This window comes from Homarus americanus, unplaced genomic scaffold (assembly GCF_018991925.1).
Source record: "Homarus americanus isolate GMGI-L3 unplaced genomic scaffold, GMGI_Hamer_2.0 scaffold31037, whole genome shotgun sequence".
Lineage (NCBI taxonomy): Eukaryota > Metazoa > Arthropoda > Malacostraca > Decapoda > Nephropidae > Homarus > Homarus americanus.
In genome coordinates, this window is record NW_024722227.1 from 3,901,055 (window position 1) to 3,919,804 (window position 18,750).

General features: G+C 35.6%; 1 protein-coding gene across 1 annotated transcript; it reads left to right on the top strand.

Annotated features, from left to right (window-relative positions):
* The first annotated feature begins 1,649 nt into the window (after positions 1 to 1,649).
* Positions 1,650 to 16,652, top strand: LOC121862309. Its single transcript, XM_042360465.1, has 5 exons — positions 1,650 to 1,743; positions 5,498 to 8,176; positions 10,313 to 10,354; positions 11,327 to 11,566; positions 16,288 to 16,652. The coding sequence occupies exons 1-5, from the start codon at positions 1,723 to 1,725 to the stop codon at positions 16,366 to 16,368; spliced, it is 3,063 nt and encodes a 1,020-aa protein (XP_042216399.1). The 5' UTR covers positions 1,650 to 1,722; the 3' UTR covers positions 16,369 to 16,652.
* The last annotated feature ends 2,098 nt before the right edge of the window (positions 16,653 to 18,750 follow it).

The window sequence follows — 18,750 nt, forward strand, 5'->3', positions numbered from 1 at the left end:
CATGTTGTACTACTCCCCCATTATACTTCTGTTTTTCAATTCCACTGTACTTCATGTATATACGTATAATATAAATAAAAATAAACTAAAAATAAATAAATAAATAAAATAAATAAATATTGAAGTGATAACCGTGGAAACATTATGGGATGTTCTTATTACCACCATGCTATTGTACTATTCCATATGATACTAAATGTTACATAATACTTCCTTGAGATAAATGTATAGTATATAATAATCAGGTGCCTAAAGAGGGTCAGGTTCTCAACTGGCTCAACCATGTTAATATTGTTATTATTATCCACTCTGTATCTGTGTTTATCTGGCTAAATAAACTGTTTCAATTCAATTCAATTGTATAATAATAAGTATGAGTGATCTGTTGCATTACTTGGACATAAATTTAAATACCGTAAATTAAATAAGACCTTTTTATAGCATTTGTGTAAAGCTTAAGTGTATCTGTGTTGTTTTGTATATTATTTATAATACATAAAGCTTTGAGTTATACGAAACATTAAATATGAAAACTCTTCCACATACTAAACACCGAGAAATTGAATAAGGTAAACTTTTTATAGTTTTCGATTTTTTAATAAAGGTTAGGTAAGGTTTTCAAAGCTTTGTTTATTTTATTTTATTTTTTTACCACATTTTCCCTCTGCTTCAGGGCCCTGCCCACTTTGAACAAATAATATGGTCGGTAGCTTTATCGGTTAAAATATTCGAAAAATGTAAGCTTCCGACGAAAACGCTATTGAATAAATTATCTTTATTTTTTCTTTCCCTAGATAAGACGCAATATATAGGTGGGTGTTGGAAACTTCTAAATATTTGCCTACCTATTTATTCAGAGTATTGTGGGGTTCAGGATGTTTGGTTCACACTCAGGATGGAATGGAGAAAGGAAACTCACAATGTGCTCTCTGTATACATGTTGTATTGGATGTACACGCTTGGTGCTGGGATGGCAGCATGGTTACAAGCGTGATGTAGAAGGCTGGTTGGTGAGGATGCTCAGAAGGACCAGCTTGTGGGTCGCCATGCTCGCCGGCGAGCGAGGACCGCCAGGCAGGCGGAGGAGCGAGGGAGGCCGCCAGGCAGGCGGAGGAGGAGGAGGTGTTGCTGGCTGGTTGGTGTAGGTAGAAAGACAGGTCACCACTAGGTCAGGTCTTAAATAGCGGGGGTAGGCGTGGCTTAGCAGTTGACCCCCGCTCCGTGGTGTATGGCGGCGCTGGTTGACCCTGGACCATGAGGCATACACTGGGGAATTGGTGGGGTCGGCTGAGCAGCGACAAACAGCGTTTGTAGGGAAGAATTCCACTACAGTATTAATTTGGCATCCGGTTAATTCTAAATATGATTCCAGTACATCTAAATGTGTGAAGGGAATTTAGGGAAACACCATAGACATAGAGGTTATAAAAAGCCAAGCTCCGGTTTGAAATAGTTTCGGCTCTAGAATAACTACAAAGATTCTAACTACAAATATCTTGCTTTACTCTTAAATTTATAAGGATGTTAGAAATTATTATATAAATTAATAATGATATTTTAATAATTGTGATATTTACAACAAATCAACAATAAAAATACATTAATTAATATTTAGTGTAAGCATCCCTGGCGGTTCACTGTTGATGGTTAAACACAAACAAGTTTCAAAGTTGAGTCTACTGGACGGGGGAGTGACCGTGAGGGTTGCCACAGTGGTGCACCATGTATCAGCTGGGAGAAAAGGTACTTCAATTTAACATTTTAAAAAGATGTAATGCATTTAAGGTAAATATTCGTTTTGGAGCCTAGTCGAGTTCAGCACAAGGAAAGAAAGAGTATTTAGGGTTATTTCGATGTGCTAACACGAATCGGCTATTCTGTTCTTGAGCAAGTGCAGAGTTTTCTAGAAGTTAAATGGAGAATAATTGGTTAATATTCGTCCATTGGCTGTCCGTAGAGTCCCGCCATGTTTACCTGAGGTTATACTCCTCACTTAAAGTCGGTTGTCTCTTCCTTTCCTCCTCCTTGTAATTTAGGTTAGGTTAGGTAGGTTGGTTCCTTTGGTATGAGAATAGTATTTTGTTTGTGTGTGTGTTTTTTACTCAAATCTGATCTCTATTTTTTTATTGCAAATTATCTGTTTCTTAAATATGAAAATTTTATTTTTTTGCAAAAACCGCTAATTTGCACAAGAAATGAAGGTAAGATTTGAGTAAAACACACTCTAAAAGACTAAAGAAAACTATTCTCTGCAAACCTAAAGAGAACAGCCAATGGACGAATATTTACCGAATAACGTTGAAACTTACACAACATAACAAGGAAGTACTCTTACTGTACTGTAGTTCTGTTTGCTGTCAGGGTAAAGACTTAAAATAGTTTGAAGAAAGTGGTGCAGTCATTTCTTTTCATCAGAAAATTTCGCAAACTAACAAATATGGGATGACATCTCTCTACTATATAGTAACTGCTGCCTTTATTTATGTAACTAGCTTTAGATTAATATTTTAAGTACCATAAGTAATATTTCTTCACAATATTGTTCAGGATAGTACACAAGAATGGTTCTGTACATTAATGATGATTATTTTTGGCCTTTATTCCACAAACACCAGTTTATGGTGATTTTCTAGTTCAGTTTATGACGCTAATTACAGGTATGTTGATAATATTTATTTTGGTATTATCGTCAATCATGAAATATATAAACACAAATAAGTGTTATATTGATTTGCACAAGAAAATGATAGTTATTTCCATATTCAATTAGAAAAGCCTATCACAGTACAATATTCATTTTTAAAAAGTTTGACAGGCCCCAAAATTCACAGGTAAAATTATCGTTTTGGTCATCTACCTATTTGGAACCTAACCTAACCGGAGAAAATTGGTCTGCGCTGCTTCTCAAATGCATCCTAGCCAAACCTAACCTAACTGGTGAAAATTGGTCTCAGCAATGCTTCTCAAATGCATCCTAACCTAACCTACTAAAATTTGTTGGATGACCGAAGTGATAATAATACCAACAAACATTATCCCCATTTATGAATTCAGTATGATTTTTCCATTAAAGTGTAAAGCCTGACATAAATAATGAGGTACGTTGACTGTTGCCACTGTAGATTATAATGTAAGGGTGGTAATTATTATAAACACTGTCATGCAGATTAGGCATGGAAAAAATAAGGTACAGGATATAAGTACGACAGACTATACTGTATAATAATAGTTACTAAAATGGCTTCTTTCCGACTAACTTAATCTAACCTAAAAATTAACAAAACAGTCCATCAATACGGCTATCGTACCTATATCCAATTTGATTTTTGGTGTTCAGTATGTATGGCTACCATACTTACAGTTTGCCTATTACAAAGAAAATAATGCTTTTTTTTCATGCTGAATATACTATAGTGGCATATATAGGAAGGGCTGATATTGATGACTAACTTACCAACGTGTTATTTGTTTTGATGTTTATTTTCTTATTATATTTTCATTGGTGAATTTTGATATGATAATCATTTCTTTTGAAAATGATTCGTTTGGTAGATAATTAAGTGCCTAGGCATGCACTACTTTGTCTTCCTGGCAGTAATGCGGCGGTGATGCATCCCCATATGTAAACAGCCAATCATATTGATGCTCTGATCAACGCCTGTCTACGTCTATAAATTACTTTACCGTCTGGAAACTGCATATAAAGTTCTTTGATTAGATAAAATAGAATGATGGTCATACAAGCGTAAATAGGGCTGTGAATCACTTCTCGATTAGTATTTGGTGTCATTAAGTCACAAAAAATTGGTAAACTTAATTTAATCCGAGTTAGGTTAGGTTAGGTACATGCACTCGATCTATTAACTCAGATTATATTAAGTTTTCCAATTTTTTGTGACTTTGTGACACCAAATACTAGTCGAGAAGTGATTGGTATTCCGATTTATTCATGTAGGACCATTATTTGACTTCATTTGGGTACATTTGGGTTCATTTGGGTAATTAGTCAGACCCCTTCTGCCACTTGTTTTCTTATCAACTAATGTTAGGAGGTTAGGTTTAATTTAGAAAAAATCACTTTTTAACACATTTGCAAAAACTACCATGGTGTCTACTACAAAACACAGTGAAGTTGTGCCGTTTGCAAAATTGTTTTCTATGAAAAATCGGCAGCGGGTCAGTCATCAATGATTACCCTTGAATGAAAGTTTGAGGATATGCATAATTATTGAATTATGATCCTTCCTATCCTGTCAATCATGATACCACCAAAGGTGGACAGTACTTTCAAGCAGAGGGAAAATTTGGAATTTAAACCCAACTAAAAGAACCTAACCTAACCTACTCATTGTGGTCACCTACTCGGTAATAATTCTGCAAAACTGGCATACAATTTAAGCTGGTAAGTTGTTGTTTGCAAAATAATAACCAAAGTGCCTAACCTTATGTAATCTAGTCATTTACAGTTACATTACTCTCCTAGTTGTAGGTAGCAGGCAGCTACCAAACAGGGAGGTACTACCGCCTGGGAAGATATTGGAAGCATAATGTGTTGTCTAATGGTAGACCCTGCTGCCATATGGCATCACGAATATTGTGACCAAGTCCTAGGTTGCTGATCTGACTTTCTGCCTCATTTACACACAATTGCAGGGTCTCAATTGTTTCTCTTACAGTTGACAACACAACCTACAGTACATACTGTACTTATAGCATTTCTCACTATTGATTTTTTTTATTTTCATTATTACAGTGTTGTTATTGTTATTATTATTTTATTTGAGCTTTTATTTACTATGAATTACTGTATTATTATTATTATTATTATTATTATTATTATTATTATTATTATTATTATTATTATTATTATTAAATTTTCGCCCCCAGGCCCTGATGTGGGTCAGTGACCTGTGCCCGGGTGGGCTAATCTCCCTAAAAAAAAAAAAAAAAAATATTGGGTAATTAGGTAAAGATTCGTTTTATCCTCAACCAGGAATTCTATTACTAAAATTTGTTTTTCTTATGTTTTTCATTGTGACATGAACATAATTTTATGACCTTCACTTTTGGGGTTAATTCTTGGTTTTTGAGATATGAACATGATTTACAAAAGAAAGCAGGGCATGTCCAATAAACGTAAACACGATTCGCAGTGTACAAAACCAAGTTCACAGAATTAGTCTAACAAAAGCAGGTTTACTGATAAGCAGGTTGTATTATGTCAGGGGTTATTTTGGTGGGATAATCGAACAGGTTACTTATTGAATGACCTTTTAGGTCTTAGAATATGTTCGGAACCCAAGATTTTGCATAAATGCCAACATAAGCAATTGATGAGGCAGCACAATCTGACATCATATTTAGGGTAACATAATTACGTTATCAGAGATACTTGCACTCAGATGCTAATTTTGGGTTATGGTAGAAATATTTAGTACAGTATTGTGTACTATACAGTACAAGTATAGATGTACTTATTTTTGTTTTCTTTTTTCAGGTTGCAGTTCCAGCAGATGAATATGACTCTGTAATTGAAGAGTTAACGGAAGATATTATACAAAATAATCACAAATGCTACTCTTCCATCATTGATAAATACATTTGCCTTTCTCATGGTCTTACACCACCTCCCACAGGCACTGAAGGTTCTCAAAGCAAACTAACACAGAGAAGATCTCTTTTGAAATTCCTTGTGGAACATAAACCTGACTACAGTATTTCAAGCAAAAGTTTTAAAACCAGTAATAATTTTGAATGCTCCACATCAACCAATCCAGTTACAGAGAAAGACTTTGCAGAAGAAGTAGAAGAAACTCTGAACAGTCGCAAGATACAGTTGGGTTTACCAGAAAACTATCAGTTAGAGGAAGAAATGGATGTTGATTATGGAACTGATTCTTTGCCATCCGATTGTCAGATCACCCAAAACAGAAATGACAGGAAAATTCCTAATTATAAGAAAAATGAAAAAGAAAATGATTTACAAGAGAAGAAAAATAGGCACTTACAAGACACTTCCGAATCAAGTAAGAAGTTAATGAAGGTGAAAAGTACTGAAAATGCACCTGGAAAGAATGGACACTCACAAAGGAGGAATTGTGGTAAAGCAGTAAGCCAACAAACTGAAATACCGGTGAGAGACATAATTAAGAAACATATAAATTGTAAGAACAATTATGTTTCTGACAGCACAATGAGGAAACTAAGAGCCCAAAAGAAATATAACCAAATAAAAAATTTGGATGACATTGTACAACCTGAAATTGAAAACAAAGACAATTTGGCTGTTGAAAAAACAGGATGCGGTAATAATGATACGGCAACACCCTTAAAAAAACTAATACAAGTTAGACCTAATAACTTTAAAATTGTTCTCTTGGAGTCTGCTGATGCTGTTATCATACCCCACCTTGGACATTATGAGAAAAAGAAACTTGCAAAGAGCATGAACAATATATCAGATAGAAATAACCTCCCATTGTTTTCTGTTACATTTTGTAAAAATACAAAAGAAAAAGTGCCACATTCATTGAGAAACTTCCCTGATGCTGCTGCTAAACAACCTGTTACTAACAAAGCTTGTCAGGAAGAGTCAGAGATGGAGTCAACTTTGAAAGAAAGGGGTAATTCTTGCCAAGTTCGCAGGAGTAAAAGACTGAAAATAAAACTGGATGAGAAACAAAAAACTACTGAGGATGAAAATGTTCATCATGAACATTTATCTCCAGAGGTTAAAACCCAACATAAACAAGTAACAGAAACTCATAGCTCACCTGAAAATAAGTTACTGGTATTTAAGGAAGTGATAGGTAAAAGGAGAGGAAGGCTGAAGGAATATTGTAAACAAGATGAAGGGAGGTTGCAAGCTACGTCTATGAAGGTGGTATCATCTGCAGAAGTGGTGGAAAAGGACAGCGTAAATGCAAAAATTATGTTACCTTGCCCACCTCCTCCACCAAAAAATGTTAACCTGCAGAGACAAACCATTTTATCACATGAAAGTAAACCTCTAACTATACGTAAATGTACAGTCCAAATCCAAGTTCTTAATGAATCTCATATAAAGCAGCAAAATGACAGTAAAAAAGAAAACAGTACACATAGTGAAGGGACATTACCAACTTTGTCCACAAAGGCTGTCAGAGAGATTCACAACGAAAGACATGAATTAACAAAAAATGCTCCATCAGAAGAACATCAAAATGATAAAATAGTGGTGGTAAATTTACCAAAAGAGTCCAAAACAGAAATATCCTCCTTATCCTTAAGACAGGGAGCATCCCAACCAAGAAATAAGGGCAGGCTGGTATTAAATAGAAAATTATCTCACTCCAGAAGCTGTATAGTCTTTCAAATGCGTGATGGAAATAAAGAGAAAAGGAAGAGGTTTGATATTTTGGAAAATAGTTTAGATGAAAAAAATGAAATTCTTCCCGAAGAAGAAGCGGTGAATAACACAAAAAGTCAAGTAGAAATCAGTATTCTAAAGCCTAGCAAGACATCAAGTTGTATTAAAAGAGTTATATGTCAGGATTCACATAACATTCACAGTTTTCTTTCAAATAAAGGTGAGAAAAGGAAATTGGGAAGCAGGCAAGGGTGGCATGAAAGTCAAGAAGAAAGTATAATTACTGGCATAAATGCTGTGAAGAAGAAGAGATGTCATTCACCTACACATATTGGTGCACAAAAGATATCTGAGAGGGGCCGTTTTCCAGACATTTCAAGTATTGTTGAAGACTCGACATTGCCTGTATCTCCTTCATCTAAAGCACGAAAACAGAAAGTCTTATCAGCACTTACAAGTGTTGATTCAGGTATTTCAATAAGTCAAAATGAATATATCCGGGGTGCTTCAGAGACATTTGAAGGAAAATCCCATAAATACAGTGGCTATCACGAAGTAAGTAGTAATACCAATAGAAACATAAGTCCATCTGCAACAGCACAAATTGGTAGAAACACATCAGAAAAAGGAAGTGATTGCATTAAAAATGTGGATAAAGATTTACATAAAAATCTTTTGCCTCCTTCACATTTAAAAATGGATTCTGATTCAGAAGAAGAGCTTTCTCTCCTACCAGTGCAACACTCATCATTGTCAGTCGGACCCCACCAGAGCTCTCTCCGAACTGCCTTAAGGGTGTGGGCACCAATTCATGATTCTAAGCTTCAGGTAGGTTCTTATTTTTAACCTGTTGAAGTTTTACGCCCGTATTATTAAACAACATCTTCCCTTGAAAAGTGTCGTCGTGTTTCAACCCGAGTTTTAAACTAAATGAGTCCTGAGGGACACCGCAGTACAGTACTTAATGGGATGGTGTGGCGGTAAGATTAGCTAATTCCAATATTATAAATTAATTTTATTGGAATTAGTTAATTTTACCGCCACACCTCCCCGTTAAGTACAGTACTGCGGTGTCCCTCAGGACTCATTTAGTTTAAAACTTGGGTTGAAACACGATGACCCTCTTCAAGGGAAGATGTTGTTTAATAATGCGGGCGTTAACCTCTTAGGTTAAAACCTTGAAAAGGGTAATAGTTTATTTGTTTACCATTTTAAAGTAGCTCTCATTCATGGTTCTTTTTATGACTTATGACTGACTTGTGAGAGAATCCAACCATTAAATACCCTCTCCAAAGTTCATTAGGAATGGTGCATAGTTAATGGCATGTACAGTTGGAGTCAAAAGTCTTGAACACTTAGGAATATCTGGCATCTACTTCTGAGTTATACATATTTGAATGGGATATACTAATAACACTATTTGTCATCACATATTATGCTTGAACCACAACATGGGATAAAACTCTCCTTAATACCTAAGATCTTTGGGTACTTACAGTACATGCCAAATACTGTCAAGTGTTCAAGACTTTTGACCCCGACTGTACATTGTACAGTCTAGTCAGATCATAAATTACATTTATCCCTGGGTGCTTGATTGAGATGGTATTTCCCTTATCCATGTATTTCAAAACATTCATATCATATTTTGAAACATAGCTAATGAGTTCAACTCAAAATAGGGCAAATTCCACTTTGAAAGGTTAGCAAAAGTTTTTTTTTTTTTTTTTTTCCTCACAAGGCAGCAATGACACAAAATTAGAACCTATGATATCCAACATAATCACTGAAAGTGCATTGCATTCCTGAGAACAATTTGGATGCCCGACTGGAGACCTGGTGGCATCTATGCCTTGTTGGCTGAACAATTTGATCGGGGCTGAAGGTGCTTTTACAAAATACAGTACTGTATTAGTTAAATATGATTGATATCTGAATATTGTCTTCCTATCCAAGAAATGTTTGAAGGTCTATCACAAATAAATATAAATTATATACAGGTACAGTATATTGTTTCTTTGATTTTTTATTCCTAAATGGACCAAAAAGAAGTGTTGAAAACTGCCTGCCAACTACCGTAAACATGCCCAATATTGTCGTCGGCTCTCTAAAATGTAATTTCGTCTATTTTCAATACATGTCACTATAGTCACATCAATATTTAATGCTATTTATTTAAATAATTGCCAAGAAATTTTTATAAATGAGAAAATATTGACATTGCTGACATAATAATAAATGTGCATTGAAATATTAGTTCCTCAAATTAATTTAACATGTTCACAATTTGTATTCTTTGATTGCATCATGACAAGTGACAGAAACAGTGTTACTATTAGCTACACATATTCCCAGATAAGGAAAGCAGGGCTACCAATGTGAAGCCAGATGTGAGAGCATTGTATGGGATTTTTCGCCAGTTTGTCATAATGTTTGACAATGAAAGGGTAACAGTAATTTATGGTCTGACTGTACAACCTCCAATTGACAAATGGTCAGAAAATGTTTTGTTACAGTAATCTCTCATTCACTGGATTCAGGGTCCATTGGACCCCATTTGAACTTGTGGTTGACTTAAAGTCCAATGAGGAATAAAATTCACTGAGTAATTTATTAGCTCATATCCTTAGAATCCTTTTTTTTTCCCATAGAATACTGCACGTAGTTTAACCCAATTCAGTCTTCTGGGATTACTGCTTGAGGATAACTGTAAAGAATACACATCATCATTGTCATCTATTTCATCATCATCATTATTATTCTATGACCATTTTCCATGCTTGCGTGAGTTAGCCATGATTATCTGATGGCAGCTCTCTGTGTTGCGTAGTCTCTTGCTGGCTCTGTTGTCAGGTTCTTATGTCTGAGGTCATTTCTTACAACCTCTCCATACTATGTAAATAAAATTATTTTTAATTTGTCATTACCTTTATCAACAAATTACTGTAACTGACATTTCAACAGAGTTCACACATGGAAAGATCCAAGAAGAGTCTTCAGAACCAGGTTAGTGTCAATATCGTTTGTTTTTTGTTAATTTCCTTCATACTATCTATGTTTGAGGAGATAATGAAATCCTTGATAGGTTGGGTGACAGCACAGATGATTTTTGGCTCTTTAAACTTTGGGGAAATACAACTCAGTCCTGTCAATTCTGTTTAGCATAATCTTGGAGTGTACTTTGACTCAAAACTGAATTTTAAAGAGCATGTAAATTTGGTTGTTAGAGATGCAACTTTCATATTCAAAATCTATATGCTGTCAACAGGTTTTGGATCTACAGTGTCTTGTGACATTATTTTGTCTAGAGTTGACTATTCTAACTGTTTATGGGTCTGCCAACCTAATTATCTAATTATTTACTGAAAAAATTCCAACAGTGTTGAACAGGGTTGCCTGACTTATTTTTGCTCTCCCAGCATGGACTTCCATTACCCCATTCTTGATCAAATTACATTGACTTCCAATTAAAGCTAGGTTAGTTCAAACTGTCTAATGACTTTTAAATACGGTATGTATGTTCACTTCCACATTTACACACCAATGCTCTTCATTTTTCTTATTTTATGGTTTTATAGTACTGTACTGTACATTTACAGGCACTGTATACAGTACAGTACATTGTTTTCTTTATTTATAAGCCACATTACAGTACAGTATTGTAATAATGCTAACTTGGAGCACAGGATGCCCAGTTATTCCGACTTCCCTCACAAATTTTTCTAGTGAGTTGAAAATTGCGAAACTGAAAATTCATGATTGTTAAATGAGAGTGTTAAAATGTTAAGTCGCTGAGTGAACTACAGTATTGTTAAATGAGGGATACTTGTATGCTTCGTGCTTTGATGATTAAAATGCCTTGAATTATTTGTTCTTGGGGATGAATCTTTGACTGTGATTATTGTGGTTTAATCGATACACTGCATTTTTCAGTCTGTTATGTTATGAAAAGTTATTTAATCAATGTATCTTTTGCAGGCTCACAAGAATTCTCAGAGTTTCTGGGACATAGACAGTGATGAAGGAATGGAGACCCAAGCCCAAAATTCAACCTTAGATCGCAAAACCCAGTCAAATGAAGTGCAACACGCTGCATCATCCACCTCTCAAAGATCCAAAGAAAGTTTAGCAGACACTATAAGTTGTTCGCCCAATTACACAATTTTGGGCGGTGAGCGTTGGCTTGCTGCCGTCAAAGCAATGATACCACATAAAAAGGTACTGTAATGTTTTTCTTTGTAGCTATTGCAAAATTATTGAAATTACTAAGTATTATTAGGAGCTAATTTTCTTGTTAGGAGAAGCATTGACAATATCGGATCTAGATTACCAGTACATGTTTTGTATTATGTGTGTGAAGGTCAGTTTTATAATGTTTACCTTGTTTCATTGATGCCTGAGGGAATGAGGTACAGTACTTTGATAACAAAGATTTAATAGTGTTTATTATTGTATGCAAAGTAATGGTCCTCATACTTATACAGAGAATTGTTTTACATAAAAAAAATTAACATTCACTGCTCCAGTTCATTACAGACACTCCCTGGGTTATGGATTTCTTACTTTACCTGTGAGTTCTATTTTCCTCATTTTATTAAGTTACATCACACTGATTCTTACATACAGAAAGTGCAAAAAAAGAGATAATAATGAAAGAAATACTTGTACTGTATAGTAATTGTATATAAATTATGTGTACTGTGTGTGTTCAATGATTACCATTGGAAAGGTCGCTTCTGGCTTACAGATAATTCTTCTTACAGATAGCCTCCAGGAATAGAACCCATCTGTAACCTAGGGAGTGTCTGTATTTGATAATTTTTCTTAGAATTATTTTGATTACTTTTAACCCCTACTCCCCGGGCTAGGGTGCTGCTGGCCTTAACCCCCATGTGGGGTAAATTGAGAAAAATCAACTTTTCCAAAAATAATTTTTAACTTTTTTAAATGATAAAACAATAAAAAAATAAGTAAGAAAAACTATATATTGACCCTCTAGAAACTTCCCTGTGGCAGTAGTGGTGAGGGATATAAGGGGACAGTGTTGTTTTGACAGCTGACGCTCGTGGTCACTACGCACTTAGCGGCCATTTTCTGCTTGTGTCGCCAGGCTATCTGGCTGTCTTTGTGTTTGGTAGAGCAAGTTATGTATATATTATAAAAAAAAACATTTATAGTGTGTTTGTAGGCCTAAAAATCAGTTTAATACTAATTTGAATGTCTATAAAAATTCAGGTGGGTTGAGATATATGTCTCCTGAACACTCTTGGCCCTTTTTGTACACATTTACATTCAGTTATTCAATTGGCATTGCACTGGGTTTTGGGACAATACACACAAACTATGTCTTCTTTACATATATTGTACAGTAATCCCTTGGCATCCACAGGGGTAATGTTCTATAACTCTCCCACTATTGGTTAAGCAATGTTTGGCATGAGCTCGGTCTAATGGAAAATGGGGTTTGAGGAAGTGACCCCTTGAGAGATATACCTAGAGTCCTATAATATACAGCTCTAGGTTAAAAACAAGTAGAGGTGGGTGGTTTACTTAAAATAAATTCATTACAGGCATGCTGTATTGTAGGTACAGGTTGAACCTCAATTTAACAGCATTGAAGGGACCTGGACTGTGCTGTTAAATCGAAGTATGTGGGGGGTGGGGGGGGCATCACTGACTAAACCATTGCATCAAGCACTTTTCTAAAACTTCGGGTTTCCCTGATTTCATGTGCTTACCCTTTTACATTCCCTTCTTTGTGTCACTGTCCACATAGTACTTAAGAAGTTATTCTTTCTGCTTCTTTAAATCATAAATTGGTGAAGACCCGACACCATAGACATCTGTAATATTTCAACCTGCTGCATATTGTTCAGGGGAACTCTTTTCTTCTTTGGATCACTTGTAACTCTGGTAGGGTTTTTAGGTCGCTGAGGCCATAATTGGGAGCATTGCAGCAGGTAGAGGAATTAGTGAAAATTACAGGCAGGCCTTTCAAATTTATGATCTCTTAATTTTGTCGTTAAATGCGAGTTACTGGTAAATCCAGTGCCATTCAACCGAGGTTCAACCTATAATTAACAAGTGTAATGAAGCGGTCCCATTTTGATGCTCCCACTGTCAGTGCACATACAGTAAGGAACCCCCTTCCCCCCCCAAAGTCGGAGTATATGAGGCTCAAACTAACCTGACTTATGTGGAACCAACCCCCCCCCCCCTTCCCCAGTAATTTCGACCACCATTTTGCTGAAAAATCACATCCACAAAGTTAAAGATTACAATACCTATTTGCAGTGTACATACTTACATTGTAGCAGAAGAGTTTTGAGGTTATTGTAGCAGACAACTCTCGATCAATCTTGAGTTGGAGGACAAAGGGGGGGCCTCTTAAATTTCCTTTACTGTAATTTCACATATACTATTTAGTTTTACTCTTATTTATCTGTATAGTTACACTTAAAACTAGCATTTATTTCTTGGTTTAATCACTGTTGGGATCGAGGATGTGAGGTGTAGGGTGAATGAAGGGATAAGCCAGGTAGGTCACTGTCAGAGGACATTGCAACAATGACGGCCAATGAATCACTGCTAGTAAAAGGGTACTCTTTTCTTGGCACTGGCATTGGTCTGAAAAATTCGTGAATTTTAACTTGTTTAAGTTGTGCATGTTGCTGGTTAATTACAATAGTACGCAAGTCTCTCAGCACTGGGTAGTACTTTTGGTTTTCAAATTTCAGCGCCTTAATCCTCTTCTTACTCTTTGTAGCTTTACCAACATCATCTAACGACAGTGCATAGTCCCTCAGCTTCCGCTTGGCCCTCTTGATGTCGTAGAAAGTACCTGTAATTTTCTTCAACCTAAACTCCTGACAAATCATGTTCATGGAGATACTAGCATTAATCCTGTCACATTTCTTCAGTTTTTCTTCAATGGATATAATTCTAACTGCCAGTCCTTTTCTCCCAGTGGTCTTCAGTGGTGTAGTCTTGCCTCTGCTTGGTTTAGATGCACGCTTAAAATTGAGTGTTTTGTGGTGCTGAGAAGAAAAAGAGACATCCATTTTAGATTTTCTATGTATTATTAAAGCATTTCCAACTTACGACCATTTTGACTTACTACCTGGATTTGGGTCCCTAACCCCATTGTAAGTCGGGGAGAAGCTGTATTTATTTCCTATCATATGTTTTTATGCTTTATGTATGGTGTTTCGAGGGTGAATTTCCATGGTCCGGCACTGGTCAGGTCCCGAGGTTGCCGGACTAGAGAGGTACAACCTGTATATATGTAATGAACAAGATCCTAAATTCATAAGTTAAATTAACAAAGAAAAATTAAGACTGTGGCACTAAGCAATGATTTACGCCTACTGGTTAGTAGATAGACCTGAATGTTAGGATCCTGTCCAGATCCTATTCACATGGAAGCTCAGTAGCTCACATAGCACTTTTACAATATCAAATCATCTATTATTGCATTTATGCTACTGTTATTGAATAAATGCTTTACTTACAACAAAAAAGTAGCTTCATTAAATTACAGTACTAATTACAAGTACATAAATTTTAATAATTTATAAAGCCTACTTTGTAACAATCATCAATACGTTAAATTGCAGCAATTTAACAGACTAACATATCCATAGATAGATAGTTTACTAGAAAGTTTCGGTATCGGCTTTAGGATGAGTATCGTTATCTATTGGTATCGGCACATTTCTAATATGATATTGCTCAAAGCATGGCATCCAGCACAGTACAACATGTGCACTTCATGGGCATCACTTTAACCTTTGTATATCTACATTCTTCTGCCAGACGTCTGGAACAATACATATATTCATCATAATTGCATTACTGTACTGTAATAAATTTAGTCATCACTGACACCTCAACTTTATCTGATGCCCTCAGTATTTCTGTAACAATTCCATAGCTACCAGCAGTTGTTCCATTCTTCATTTTGTCAATTGCTCTCTTTGCCCATTCTTTCAATCCTTGGATATGGCTCTGCTACCCCTAGGTTACCCCTGTCCCATTCGTACTTGTCACTTCATAGTCAATCTTGGTAATTTCTCACTCTGCTCACCAACAACATCCTTGTTTCTACCCACTATTTGCCTGGCTGTTTTGAACACCTCTACTCTTGTGTCTGCACTATTCAACATGTCTGTGAATGTATCCTGTGAATGATTCTTTTTCTTAGCCTTGAAGACCTTACTTTTGACCCTGTGCTTGACCTCCAGATATTCCTTGTCACCACCCATTATCTTTTCTCCATTATCACTGTCCACTTTATTGTTCCACCATCATATTACTGCATGCCTGGCTGGTCCCTTTGTCCAGCCACTCTAAGAATGTTCTTAATTTTGTCCCAACATTTTGCTACACAACCCATAACACTGTCACTGGATGTTTCCGGTCTTCTCAGCTCTACTTAAAATCCTTCTCTTATATTCTGTTCTTTCAACTTTCACACTCTCCTTCTTAGAACATACACCTTTTCCTTTCTCTGCACCTTTTAGCATCGTGTCACACTCAAGCAATCTGTGCTGCAAGGCACATTCTTCCCCTGCTGTAATCTTCCTATCTGAATTCCCAGTGAGAAAGTAGTTAATCTGTGTTTTGTGCCACCTGACTTGTGTATAATCAGCCTAATCAGCAACTATGCTCATTGCATCCCAATCTCAACTATTCTTTCTCCTTCCACATTCCTTGTAGATACGAAACTCTTTTCCACCATGTACACCTTCATAACCCTCAATATGTACATCAACAAGTCCATTTAGGACACCTTTCAGAACTACATCTCCCTCAACCAGCTCCAACACTACACACAAGTTGATGTATTTCAGAGTCTTTATCTCAACCATTAACATGTTTAGTAAATTAAGAGAACAGTTTGCTGAGTAATGTTTGGTAAATCTTTTATTTTTTGACAGCCTGTTTTGCTGCTGGCCAAACATTTTTCATCAAGAAGAGAGGATACCAAGAGAAAATTTCACAAGAAGAAGAATTGCTGAGATATCAAATTATCCAGGTAGTTACTTAGTCACATATTGTATTGCAAATATGTAAATAAAACAAAATTTAAATAAAAGTTACAGGTACAGACCCTCGGAACTGGATCTCAGAAAACCGCTTATTTTCTTACTTACTTTAGGTTAAATTATCCTCCTTTGCTAAGTCAAGTTTTGCCTCCACTCGCTCACATAAACTTAGTTGAAGGTTTGTTTTACTTCTTAAATTACAAAATAAAGAAAACATTGTTGTATGAATATTTTAAATAAAAATTACATTAAATACAGTCTACAGTATTTAGAAATTAAGAATTCCCTAAATGAGATTTAAATGGGTTTGTTGACATTCCAGAAACTTGTAGTGAGTCACATTTTCCAAAAATAGAGTTCATAAATAAGTATTGTCTGATTCAAATAACCCAATAGAGTACTGTACCTTCAGTGTCTTTGATTATATTTATTTGTATTAATAAAGTACAGTCGGCCCTTAACATACGAGGGTTTAGCATACACGGATTTGCAAATACGAGGATTGCCCTGCCGGAGGAATATTCTGTACATTGAAGTAATTGAAGTACATTCAAATCGCGTGCCATTCAACTCGCGCAGGCACCGAACACGGGACACCGCCTGCTCCCGCAACCTCACACACACACGCATAGCTCTCCCTCACTCAGTCAGTCTTGCTGTAACCACACTTGTGTTGACATCAGCATTGTAGTTGCAAAAATATTACATTTCTGTGAATGTATTATATCAAGCACAGTATGAATAGAATATCACTAATATAAGAGTATTTTAACCGAAAACTACTAAAAAAACGAGTAACATATCTTGAACATCGGAAGGTTAGGTAAAGTCTTTTGTTTTCATGTAGTTTATCCTAATTTACATTGAAATACATTACGTTTCAGCAAAACTACTACAGTCAACCCTCACTTTACGCGGTCCCACATTCTGCGTTTCCACGTTTACACGGTGCCCTGCCAAAACCCAGGATGCTCACATTCCGCGGTGCGTGTACCCCTTTACGCGGAAGTATAATTTTTTTATTTAGCTCATAAAATTCATACAAATTATCCGGCCAGAATATAATTTACATTGCTGGAATTCTTACAATTTGATGATCATTTTGAATATAAACATCATAGATTTTGCATTAGACATACAAATTTTAGATGTAATGTTTACTCTGAGTAAATATGTTATCTTTTGTGCAAAATATATGACATTTATATTCAAAATATTCCTGGTTTTACAAGGAATCCAGCAATGTCAATTATATTATCCTAACTTTAGTGTGAGGTATTATTTATTACTAAAAAGGTAAATAGTCTGGTTTTCCCACACATTTATCTGGTAGGGAGGGTTGGTGGGAGGGAGGGAGGGACGGACGGCCATCTGGCACCGTGTGAAGAATATTTTTTTTTTTTTATTAACTGAAGATATTTGTTTTAGCTCATAAAATTCATACAAATTACCCAGCCAGAATATAATTTACATTGCTGGAATTCTTACAATTTGATGATCATTTTGAATATAAACATCATAGATTTTGCATTAGACATACAAATTTTAGATGTATTGTTTACTCTGAGTAAATATGTTATCTTTTGTGCAAAATATATGACATTTATATTCAAAATATTCCTGGTCTTACAAGGAATCCAGCAATGTCAATTATATTATCCTAACTTTAGTTTGAGGTATTATTTATTACTATACCTTAAAATCCAGTGGTTTTCCCCCCCAAATTTCTCAGAGAGGGAAGAGCCAGCGAGTGTAGTGTGAGAAGAGGGGGAGGGAGTTGAGTCCATTATTTGAATGGACATTAACTTGGCGACTGTATTTCTCTATTTCTCTTAAGTATTAATTGTGTGCATTTACCATCATAAAATTAAGATGTTATTTTTACTAGAACATAGGTATTGTGTTGGAAAAAGTGGAGTTTGGGGGTCAGCTGGTCTCTATTTCATTTAATCCCATATGTTATGTTATTCACTTTACGCGTTTCTCACTTTCCGCAGTACTCTGTGGGTTACATTAACCGCGTAAAGTGAGGGTTGACTGTATTTATTTCTGAGAATATGGAAATGTAATATTTTTGCTGAAATGACGTACGTATTACAGTGGAAAGGGACGAAAGCAATGACTTTCGCTTTCTTTCGTTCAAAAGATGTTACCGTAATCGCTTTTCGAATGGTTTTCAGTTAAAAAACTTTTGTATTACAATAATATTCTATCCTAATTTACTTGTGATGCAACAGTTTTTTTAACTGAAAATTATTCGAAAAGCGATTACGGTAACATCTTTTGAACGAAAGAAAGCAAGTCATTGTTTTCGTCACGATTTTATCCCACTTTCCACTGGAATACGTACGTCAT